Source organism: Diadema antillarum, unplaced genomic scaffold, assembly GCF_040938485.1.
Source record: "Diadema antillarum isolate AM-2024a unplaced genomic scaffold, OU_Dant_1.0 scf00000022, whole genome shotgun sequence".
Classification (NCBI taxonomy): Eukaryota; Metazoa; Echinodermata; class Echinoidea; order Diadematoida; family Diadematidae; genus Diadema; species Diadema antillarum.
This window is the reverse complement of record NW_027270911.1, coordinates 4249604-4262284: the sequence shown is the minus strand read 5'-3', so window position 1 is coordinate 4262284 and position 12681 is coordinate 4249604. Positions and strand designations below refer to the sequence as shown.

The following is a 12681-nucleotide window of genomic DNA, read 5'->3' as shown; positions in this document are numbered from 1 at the left end:
TCGTTGTTCCGAAGGTTCGTTACGGACCCTATATCACTTCGGATCAACAAACCTTCGGAATAACGAACCCTATTTCATTTTCGGATTAACGAACCTTCGGGATAACGAACCCTATTTCATTTTCGGATAAACGCACCTTCGGAATAGCGAACCCTATTTCATTTTCGGAAGTATAGGGTCCGTAATGAACCTTCGGAACAACGAGCTTTGTTCGGATTGACGAACCTTCGGAATAACGAATCTTCGGAATAACGAACCTTCGGAATAACGAGCTGTAACCACAGTATTCCATGATTACATTGAATTTTGATTGTCGCGTTTTTACTACAAGAGGTAAGAGGAGGAACCATATAGGATGATGCGATTTTCCGGGAGAGCAAAATTAATACAGGAAAAATGATTGTAGCAAACGTTGTAGAAATCATTGCACTGGTATGGATTTTGGAGGATGAAAGGGTGCAAAGAATTTGCAATGATCAGGGAGAAAGCATTTAGAACTATACATGCATCATTTGATGCTTACGGAACAACAATCTTAAATTTTACTTTTAATTTCAGTTCGTCATTTATCTCCATCCCACAATAATTGGGACAAAATACAAAGCATACATATTGTTTTACAGTTTTGTAAGAAACAAATAATGTAAGGATCGAAAAGCATATGTAAAATGTATGTGCAATTACTGGAATCACGAAGAATTTTGAAAAGGAACATTATGAGGAGCGTACTGCTCTCCAGGGAATGTTTCTAAGTGCGTATATATGGCCATGTCCAACAAAACGAGGAGAATAAGTTCATGTATTCACAATATTTGGACAAGGCAGTCCCGGCATTGATACCCTATAGAGTATAATGCTATGACTATAGTACACGTGTATTATACTCTATCTAGGTCTTATGTTTATGCTGGCGTCACACTGTCCCGAATTTGACACAAGATGGCAGTACAAATGGATTTGTCGCATTTGTCGATTTCACGAGAGCCGCGGTCACAGTGGCAAAAAGAAAGAAGCCAAGTTCGAGATTAACCACATATAAATCCGCGAACCTTTGCGAAACTCCTCGCGAAACTACCCACTCAAACTCAGGATATTTCCCCACCCCCGCCAAACTTCTCGATCTTTTGCCAGTGTGAACGCTAGGAACTGAAACTTCGTGAAGTTTGTCACGTGACCAGTTCATCTGTCCACCTGTTTTCGGGCCATGCCTCAAAAGCGCACGGCTGTGTTTCAAATGCAGGTGCTCATCGTTACGTCACCATCACTAGCCATCAGACGGCGTACTCTTTCTTCTTTCTTGCGCGTGCGCACTATTATGATAACTCCAAAGAGGTTTCAAACTTCTCAGGCGATCCTAAAAGATCGAGAAGTTGGCTACAAGTGTGAACGGACGACAAAAGATCGGGAAGACTTCGCGATCTTAAACTTCTCGATCTTTTGCCAGTGTGACCGCCGCTTATGGTGTAATATGTCCCTTTGCGTTCAAGAAAAGGACAGATTACACAAACAATTGCAATAACAATGATACCACCAATGGAGCTCCAGCAACAACTTCGCATTCGTGTTTTCTTTTCTTTTTCCTTTGTTCGTGGTTTTGGGGTAAATAGTGATTTATAAAAGATTCACATCTTCATGTAGTCTTGGTGTGTGATTCGGTTGTCATCGTGTTACCATCTATGGCATCGTTATACTTGCCTCGGTTGTTAACTGACTTTTGACCAAGATCAGGGCCAACTTCGAACGATATTGAAAATTAAATGTAAAGGCCGTGTCACACCTTTCCGGGCAAGCTACACGGGCTTGTGGCGAGGAGGTAGTTTTTTAGCACGTAGAAGATTTTCCGCTGGCGAACAAGAATATTTGAAATTTTCGCATTTGTTTCTTACCTACTAGACGCGTGCTACTTTAGCTTCTGCTTGTGTGCATTCCGTGTGACCTGCGCGAGAGCTTAGAAACCGATCCGTTTTCTGTTACGAGCGACTTATAATGGGTACTGAGAAGTACCTGCGTTGGAGTTGCCTGCGAGGTGCTGCCGGTAAGGGTCTCCTACTGGTGTTCTGCGTGTACCTCTGCGAGCGAACCCCCACGACTCACTCAGAACAAGTTTTGAGTATGCTCAAGGCCTTGTCATACGTACCGTATCTGGGGAAGCTTTGCGGCTTGCATATGAGGACTGCGAAGTACCTGCGTGGGAGTTGCCTGCGAAGTGCTGCCGCAAAGGGCCTCCTACTGGCGTTCTGCGTGGACCTCTCCGGGCATCCCCGCGACTCATCCGGAAAAAGTTTTGGTCATGCTCAAAACTTGGCTGCGGTTAAATTGGACTTGCGTGAGCGCCTCCGGGCAACTACAGGCGAGATACGCGCTAGGTACTGTCAGGTGCGGACCAACTGCGGAGAGCTCCGGGTAGCAAATTTATTTCCCCGGAAGTCATATACAGTAACAAATAAAGTTTAATGTCCAAAAAGTTGTTAGGTAATGTTGAATAGTCGTCATTTACATTAAAAGGTAAGTTCATAATTTTATTAAAGCTAAACAGCTTTTAAGATGGCCAGCAACGTGAACCTGATAAGTTATACACTACACAGAAGACTTATGTATATGTTGGGTTCTGCTTTCGTGATTATGTATGCCTTTTTGTGAGACTGCATGTTGATACAGATGTGTTGAAACTTAAGAGAGTAGAGGGAAAAGCAATGTTGAAACTTGAAAAAAACCCACAATTATTATGTTACGTGAAACTGTAAGTAAAGAGGAAAATATGCACATATACTGTATGCTTCTTTGATAATGTATAATGTACATGTGTCTTTTAATTGACTGTTGTTAAAGATATTATAATTATATTATCATCATTACCGTTCTTATAGCGCATAATACCTTTGGCAATGTATCTATGCGCTTTAGAGGGGGAACAAAAAGATAAACAGGAAAAGGTAATTTCAGAAAAAGTAACATGCTGCATAAATCATCATCTACAATCACTATGTTACTATTTTAACAGATAAGTTTTCAAAAACATTTCGAACTTATTGATGGAACTTGCATGTTTTATCACTTGGGATGCTGTTCCGCAGTTCTGGGGCGGCATAAACTTTACGTTTGCCATACATAGTTTGTTGTAATGGATCGAGGGTATCACATACAGATTTCCCTTACGATTTAGGAACTCTCATAGGCTCATATTTCATAAGGAGCTCTGAAAGGTAAGAAGGGGCAATTTTGTGAAAACATGGACAAACAAGCAACAAGATCTTAAAATTCAATACGCGAAGTAATTATGTGAAAACTTAATTAAGAAAGAGTAAAAAAGAGATATGTTGAAACAAGAAATTACTTGTACATCACTCTTGATAAATAAACCTGCAAATGAACAGGAAACTTTGGAAACTATGTTGAATTCTGCTTTGATTTGTATGTCTTTTTAATGACAGTTAATACATGTACAGATATTTTGAACATTAAAAGAAAAAACGTTGAAACTTGAAGATAATTATAATTGCTTGTTGCACAACTTATATCAATCTGTAAAACACAGGGAATTACAATGTTCCGTAATTTCTTTAAAATAGTGTTTACCTAACAAAACAAAACGCTCCTTGTTGAAACCCATTGAGGACAAGTGAAAGGGCTCTTAGTGCATCCAAGTACATGGGCTTGGTATGGACTCCTCCATTTATCTTCCGGAGAGATCCGTATTACTACCGCATCAATCCGCGTTTGCTCCGTGTTCAAAACATGTTGAGAACGTAGTCACATCGCGTTTAAAGGCATAATTTACCATTATTGCAGATGAAACAAAAACCCAGCTTTGTCCTTTAAAATACTTCTAAAATGTGACTTAGGGATAGAAACAACCACTATATTATAAATTTGAATCGGTAAAATCGATGTCAAGTATTGTTGAATACACAAAATGTGAACAATAGATATAATAAGAATGCTTCCAGACTAAACCGTCTACTACAGTTACGCTTTGTTGAGAAAAATACTGTTATCTCCTTATATTTTAGGCTTTATTTCAAAAAATGTATATGGTAAGATGTTTTGTGATACAACAGACCTACACATATGCATTGATGTGATATCTTGAACATTTTTAAAATCACTGCTCCCAAAGGTAAACTGGACCTTGTAAGTGCTTTCCGCCATCATTGGGACACGTTTCACGGCGGTTTGAGAACCACCATGAACCGCCAACTAAACCGGCGATGTGGGATCGCCCCTTTAGGACGGAGGCGTGGGGACAATATCGCTGATTGGCTGGCTGGCTGGCTCACTCCTAAAGATCCTGCCCAGCATTGGGACCGAAAGCTATTTTGGCCGAGTACCGTATTCGTTTTCCCCAGGACGGGACGTTTCTCGGATTTGATCATGCGCAGAAGCAAATTTTGCACGCGGCACCCTCAACTACCGGCTGCGTCGTGTAGCGAAAACTCCTTAAGATCAGAGAGACACGGACAATTTCGGCATTTTGCTGTCCTAAATTCCAACTTGAGACTGCAGCTGGTTTGATGAGCAAACGGATTGTCTGATTTCTAATGTTCTGTCCCATTTTTCTTGGCAAATTCATAATCGTCCAGCTGCATCAGAGAAAGAGTTCGCTTTTATTTATAAGACCATAGGACATAATTGTCGATCTACAAGCATTATGCCGAAAGTCAAAGGTAAGTGCATCGAGCTCCCAAAAAGGAATATTTGTGTTTGCTCTGCACAGACGTGATTATTGTGGCGAACGCCTACTTGTCTCGTAACACATAATATTCATGCCTGCTCTTCGAGACGAAGCCACAAATCTGAACGGTTATATATAAGTTCCTGGACTAAAGTCATGACTCGCTGGCATAAATTTGTTCCAGATATCATCAACCCTAGTTCAGATGAGGCAAGCAATCTGAAATTACTTCAAGTCTGTACTTTTATTAGGATTAGACATAAAATCTGGTTAAATGCATTAATGAATCTGCACAAAATTTAGCAAAATCTACGCCTTTTCGACACTTGAGATGTTATAACTTAAATACTTCAGAATGTGAAGAATGACAATCTATGGATAGGTCGTCAATTTTATGAGAGACTTGAAGACTTATGATAATTATTTAACTGAAATAACAGCATAATATGACGGAAAATGGCTCAATGGGAGAAGTTTTTGTTCAACACGAGCAATATTTCATGACACTTAAAACAAAAAGATACGACACTTCACAAGACAAAAAGGTTATTCTTGGAAGTTCATTGGTTATGAGACTTTTCTTTATGGGGGAGGGGGCATGGAGGGGGGCACGAGATATGTGAGTGTCCACTATAATGAATGGTTTGTTTGGTTTTGTGTGTGTGTGTGTGTGTGTTTTTTTTGTTAGAAAGAAAACCGTTTCATGCTGGCTGTTTCTGTTTTATTCTATCTTGTTTTGTTTTGTTTTGTTTTGTTTTGTTTTGTTTTGTATTGTTTTGCCCCCCCCCCCCCCCCCTCCATAGGATTAATGGAGCGTATTCGTGACGGGGAGACCGTCATTGTTGCGGAGGGATATGTCTTCGCCTTCGAGCGCCTTGGCTACCTCAAGGCCGGTCCTTTCACCCCCGAAGTCGTGATCGACCACCCCGATCTCGTCAAGCAAATGTACAGGGACTTCGTCAGGGCCGGGAGCGACGTCGTTCAGGCATTCACGGTGAATATCAAAATCAATCCATTGATTTAATTACCTTGAAAGTTCAATATTCCAAGTCTTCATCATACTAGTATATTCTTTCATTTATATCTCGCTTTGTTTGTACCAGGGAGTCAATACAAACTTACGTGATTACTGAAGACTATGTATACAATGCCAAGTTTTCGAGCTCAGTTTTGTTCTAGAGAGAAAATGCGTTATGTACTTTGTATGTTTTTTTCCTACTTGTTACTCGCTTTTTTTTTCTTTTGGCTCTCTCCCCCCCCCCCCCCCCCCAACCTTCTAGTATTACGGACATCGCTCCAAGTTGAGGCTTGTCGGCCGGGAAGACGACATTGAAAAGCAAAATCGCTTGGCTCTGAAGATGGCCCGCGAAGTCGCCGACGAGACGGGTACGCTCATGGCCGGCGACATCAGCAACACGTGGGTCTACAAGCCCGACGACGAGCAGGCGATAGCGGAGTGTAACGCGATGTTCAAAGTAAGCCTCGTATACCGCCACGCGTACTTTCTATGTTCCCTTCTACCCAAAGGTGTAATACGCAGATATCGCAAACCATTCAGATAAGGGTGACGTCACAATGTTTCGAAATAGACAAGAGCGAATGGCCATACGAATTTGGAATTTTCAATTTCATGGGGCCCGAAATACGTAAAACAGAAAGCATTACTGTAACACCCTATAACACGAACCATTGAAGTTCATCACCCTCTACCTTTTTCACGGATTTTGTGTTTACACGATTTAGGACGATGATGAAAATACATGTAACTACGGTAAAATTTATATGATGAATAAGTTTTATAATGATGATGATCAAATTGATAATCTTTGTGATAACAGTTATAAGGATAATGACTACGAACAATAAACAAATGATGATGATGCTAATATAATAACAAGTATGACAATGAAAACAACCGCATCATCATCATCATACTCATCTTTTATTTTTCCAGGAGCAAATTGAGTGGGCAGTAGAGGAAGGAGCAGATTTCATCGTCGGAGAAACCTTTGATCATCTTGGCGAAGCTCTTCTCGCCACCAAAGCGATCAAGAAATATGGAAATGGTTTGTAGAAACGTACAACTTAGCCAGCCACACACTATACGACTCACGACCATACGACTTACGGACTTTGGATTTGAAATAAACAAGCGTGTGTATTCTCTGGCTATTGTGATTCATTTCGGATCCAAAGTCTGTCAGTCGTATAGTCGTGAGTCGTTTAGCGTGCGGCAGGCTTACACACACATCACATACTGGGCTTGTTTTGTTGCTGAAGGGCCCTTATCAAATTGGCAACACCGAATTTTATGATGTATTCCATATCAGAAAACTTTAGATGTTAATGGTTATATTATTCACAATAAATCTGCTCCAAATCAGAAAAGTATTTTCGTATTGTTATAAATCTTGTGTTGTCAATATATGGATCGTTTTATCGAGTTTTGGCTATTGATAAATCTGCAGCCGAATTTAATACAGTGAATTCCCGTTATTATGAAGTCGTCGGTTTCTTTTGTTTTATCAAAATTTCGTTATTACCGAGCAGTGAAGTATAGAAAGTTATATAGACGTAATTTTGGATCAGAATTTTTACTCCGTTGTTACGAGCATTTCGTAATTATCGTGTTCGTTACAACGGGGGTGAACTGTACTGGTATATGACCAAGTGAAAGTAAGTCTAAAACGAAGAGCATTAATTTAATTTCTTGGGAAATGCTAAAAATGAAGAGTACAAACTATGATAAAAAGATGCAATATACCGCAGATTTTCAGTCTTTGGTACCTGATGAGTTAGAGTTGCTATGGCAACTGGAATTATTGCCAATCATAAGATGGGTTCCAAATGTAGGAATTCTTGTGTGTTCGTGTGTATTGTGTCCATATCAATGGTAACATAGTACCTACGAAAATCTTGACCTTACAAATATAATTTTTCCATCACCGTCAGCAACTCGGGAACGTCATCATTTATCACCTGTTATCACTGCTTTGCTTGAAGGACACGATGTGGTTTGAATCGAATTTTGTGCAGGTGTACCGGCTGTCATCACGATGGCTAACCATTACAACGAAAAGACGGCGGATGGCAAGTCGTGCACGACGGACGGCGTCGAGTTCAACGAGGCCCTTCGTCGCCTCGTCGCCGCCGGAGCCGACATCGTGGGTTTCAACTGCCAGCGAGGACCGTCCACCATGATGCCGCTACTGGAGAACGCCGCCAAGGGTGATATTGGGGTAAGAGTTCTTGCAGTCCCAACTTCCGCTTCCGTCAAAACTGTGAATCCGCTGTCATTAATACGTCATCTTGCCACGAATACTTCTTTATATCCCGATAAAGGTCCCTTCCTCGAAACGTCTCATGTTCTACAAAATGATCCAAGGTTCACGTGAGTCAAATGGGGATTGCCCGGACAACATATCGAGTAATGACTGTCGTAGGCTTCACGGGTTACTTGCAATGACATATAGGCTATTTAGTCAATTAACTATTAATTTAGGCCTATCATATGCCACATTTTAACTTTAAGTCCTTGCAAACAGTCAAAAATGACTCGAGAGAGCACGGAGCCTTCAAAGACATGCACAATACCTTTTTGGATAATCATGTCGATATATATATTTTCTACAAAAAAGCGAGAGAAAAAAAAAACTGGCCATGTGCAGTGACCTTTGATCTTTTTCATACAGGCGCCACTTGCTTCGATGCCCGTTCCGTACAGAACCACTGAAGAACACCCGACGTTTATCACAATCACCGACCCAACTTACTGGTATGTATCATCTGCTTAATTTCGAAACACCCAAAGCCTGCAAAAAGGAGAATTTCGGACTAAAATTATATAGTACTCGAAGTCTACGTTGACTCCAACCAAATGAACGAATAAGCTCGTTATTCCGAATATTCGTTAGTACGTCCCTTTTTTTACTATCGAACCTTCGGAATAACGAACCTCATTTTCCCCTTTTCCCCCAAAATTGACGAACCTTCGGAATGACGAACCTTATTTCTTTTTCGGACTATCGAACTTCATTTCACTTTTTTCCCCGGATTGACGAACCTCATCTCATTTTCTTTTTTTAAAAGAATTTTCGGGCTAACGCAACCCCCCTCATTTCCGGACTATCGAACATCTATATATTATACAGGTGTACGAAATTTTTGTTTTTTCGGACTAACGAACCTTCAGAATAACGAACCCTCGGAGTAATGCCACAAATGTTCAATTTAACGAACCCTGTTTCACTTTCAGACTAACAAAAGTGTATGGGCCCTATACACGGAAGTCGTGCGTTTCGGAATGCAGAACCCTCGGAATAACTAACATAATTTCATCTGTTTGCTCAAATTGTCTGTCACTTTCACGTTTTTTGCCAACATATCAAACCAGGGTTCGATTATTACCTATAACAAAAAAATAAGCAATATTCATCAAAACAGATATATCACCGTGTAGATCCATTCATGTCCCCATCAGATAGTTGCAATTAATGATCACTTCTTAGGATTAACAACGACTGTAACTGTGGGAATAAATATTCTCTAAATGTCAAATTCATTATGCCTACTTAAATAATGTAATAAAGTGTAAGTGTGTAAAATTGAAAGCCCTTTAAAAGATAACATGAAATCTTATAGGATGTAATCTCCGTATCCACATAATTCTGATTAAGTGCATACGGGTAAATTTATCACATTCAGTTTTGTTTTGCCTTATAAATTAGGCCTTATTAGAAAACTGCAAAGGTGAAAGTTATTAGGGCCTGTACATAATAGATTATTGTTCTGGAATCGCGTTATGCTAAAGATATTTTTTTTTCACTAACAGGACATACAAAGCATCAGTCAAGAGCTTATAAACTTCCAAGAATGGGGGGGGGGGGAACTGCTTTCATTTTCCACTAACACTCTTTCATGGTCCGAGCAGAACTAATAGCATGACAAACATTACATCCTGTTGTTATATTTTTAAAAGGCCTCCAGCACAAAAGGTGAAAATTTATTTTCATTTTCATCAGCGTCATTTTAGGTTTAGTGTCAGCTGGAAAACGTGACCACAAATTTAGGTGGCAGTTACAGCGCTTGAGTGTTTACTACATGAACATTTCTGCATGAAAATAATTGCATTTTCTATTCCCCCCTTCTGTCTTCCACAAAAGGGAAAAAGGCTTTCCCAGCTGATCTCAACTGTCTGTTGTGCTCCAGAGGCGATATCAAGAAGTACGCCCAGCAGTGCGCCCAGCTCAAGATCCAATACGTGGGACTCTGCTGCGGCAACGCTCCTCACTACACCCGAACCCTGGCCGAAGCTTTCGGCCGGGTGACGGAGGCGTCCAAATTTTCGCCCGACATGTCCAAGCACGGGATATACGGCACGGACAGCACCAAGCTCAATACATATTATCTGAATAGGCTGGAACAACTAGACTAGTAGTCTTATAAAAGCTCTTATAAGCTTAACCATGCTTATTTTGATGTTGTAAACCGATAAACTGTGTTCCTTGTTGTATTGACCGTCTCTCATACATCCGTTTTCTTCAAAACATTTCTAAGGTCCTATTCTACAAAAGAAAAAAAAAATAGAGGAGTCATTCACACTTTCCATTGAAACGGTCAGATTTACTCAAATCAAAGCTGGAAAGTTTACGAGGGAGCAAGAGCTATCATACTGAAAAATATGAAAAGTAGAGTATCAAATGCAATAGAAAATATCATGTTTGACAATCATGGTAACACAAAACAAAGTTAAAATTGTTATAAGCATAATACCACCACCATATCATAATTATCATCCATTATTTTCCATTATCACCATCATTACGTGATCATTGTATATTATCAGGAAGTGTCAAAGTGTGGATTCAATGAGTGCAGATGGGTTTATTCTTATCTTCATTTCTAAAAGGGGAAATGCAGTCCAAATATAATCTAGTCTGATAAATACGGGACGTGAAATCTTACGAGTTCAGCTGTAAAAATTTGTCTGAAATTAGATGAAAAATAAAGTTCATTGGTGCAAAATTGAGCAAAGAAAACGGGATTCCATCCCAATGGAATCCCATTTACTTAGCTCAATTTTGCACTTATGATATTCATTTCTGGTCAGTTTTTATGTTTGCATTTCTGTCATTATAAAGGAGATGGCTAGTAACAGATCAATGGGAATCAGTGGGAATGCTGGCGATGATTGTCCCAATTCTTGTGGGATTCATTTAAGAGTACAATAAAATTGTTTTTGTGTGAAAATTTTTTATTTGCTTCAGAATGGTCTTATATTCAAGTAATGTGCAGTTCAATGTTTCCAAGTTAGCATGCCTGTACAGTGACGGGGCGATCGTTAACGATCGCCACGCCACTGTACAGGCATGCTAATCTGGAAACATTAAATTGCACATTACTTGAATACGAGATCATTCTGAAGCAAATAATGTTCACACAACAGTAGATAGTTAATGTCATCTTAAATGAATCCCACAAGAATTGGAACAATCATCCCCAGCATTCCCACTGATTCCCACTGATCAGTTACCTAGCCATCCCCTTTAAGTCTGAAACATGATGTCATTCCTGGTTGAATAAATGCAGAATAGTGATCAGTCGGATATACCAGGATTTGAGCCTTGCTTGACATAATTGCGTTTGAATGAAAAACTGGAAATGTCAAAAATAATTTATGTACAAACTATATGTCAAGTTGTGAGGCGAGAATGACATGTTCACTTTGCCATTATATCAATATTGACCGTTCAAAAACTGTATCTTGAAAAATTAGCAAAACTTCATAATGTCAAAACTTCCTTATTTTTCTACCCGATCAAAATGTTACCGTTGAACTCGTAATATCTTACTCTTTTTTATCAGACTAACTTATATTTGGACTGGATTTCCCCTTTATCCCTTTGTTCGTTTTTTGAATGCATGCTAATATCTGGGTTTCTTTCCGCTTCCATAATGGCATTGATATTCTGATTGTGTATTTGCACGATATTGTTTGTATGTTGTTTGATCCACTCTCCAGTTGTATGATCACATGATACAAATCTAGAAATTTATTGTATAGGCCTACGTGTTCCTTGTTTTTCCTTGATGTATAGATCCATGTAAACCTGCAGGGTGCCTTTAGACAGCAGTTTTGCACAACTGAATAGACCAACCCTTCAGGATAATGTAAAAAAATAAATGAATCAATATATTGTTATAGTAATGATTTTGTTATTAGTAAGAATATAATAAGATGGTTGCCGGTTGAGTTCATTTTTTCCGTTTTGGGTGGGGGCATTTATCACTTTCAGTGACAGTATTAATTTTTGATGAAATATATGGTTAATTGTGTGGTTATAATAGATACGTAGGCCCACCATGGTATTATTGCTTGTTTGATTAGTAAGCGTGTAATTTTCAGTGTATAGTTGTTGTGTGACTGTATATGTAGGGGACTCGGTGGAAAGTATACTTGTCACATACAGTGTGTTGTATTTGACGTAAATGTCTTTGTTTTGTCAACTGTAATGTTTGTCTGTGCAGGGTCCCCCAGTAAGAACAGCACCTGCCTACTGATGGGGCTGCCCTATTGAAAGAAGACTGAATAAAAAAAAATATATATACATCAATAAATTGGTATTTTCATATCAAAGAACGAGAAGATTAAGCAGTCACCGTTCTTGTTGGACCATGGTTTCACTCTTCGGCATTTTATAAGTAATCAATGCTTAAGTATTCAACGCTTCTCTTATTGCTTGCTAGACTCTGCTTATCAGTCTGTCAGTACAACAGATGACACCGTAACGGGTGTGTGTCTGTTTAGTTTATTCATCTGTTCATTGTAGGGACTATAACATCCGTCCTCGAAAACTATCGGCCCTGGAAACTTGGCACTGTCCCCTCAGCCTGGTTTACAGGACGCGCTATATCGTTCAAACAAAATACCTTCCCCTCCAAACAAGGTTTGTATCTACTCGTATGTTGATATACCACGCAAAGTTCAGGGACATAGGAAAGTTCGTTGA

At 39.5% G+C, this 12681-nt stretch overlaps 1 protein-coding gene across 1 annotated transcript; it reads left to right on the top strand.

Annotated features, from left to right (window-relative positions):
• Window positions 1-4461: 4461 nt before the first annotated feature.
• Window positions 4462-10106, top strand: LOC139731369 (betaine--homocysteine S-methyltransferase 1-like). The gene is made up of 7 exons (XM_071642264.1): window positions 4462-4664; window positions 5476-5666; window positions 5953-6147; window positions 6627-6738; window positions 7709-7911; window positions 8365-8437; window positions 9826-10106. The coding sequence occupies exons 1-7, from the start codon at window positions 4649-4651 to the stop codon at window positions 10104-10106; spliced, it is 1071 nt and encodes a 356-aa protein (XP_071498365.1). The 5' UTR covers window positions 4462-4648.
• Window positions 10107-12681: the final 2575 nt, after the last annotated feature.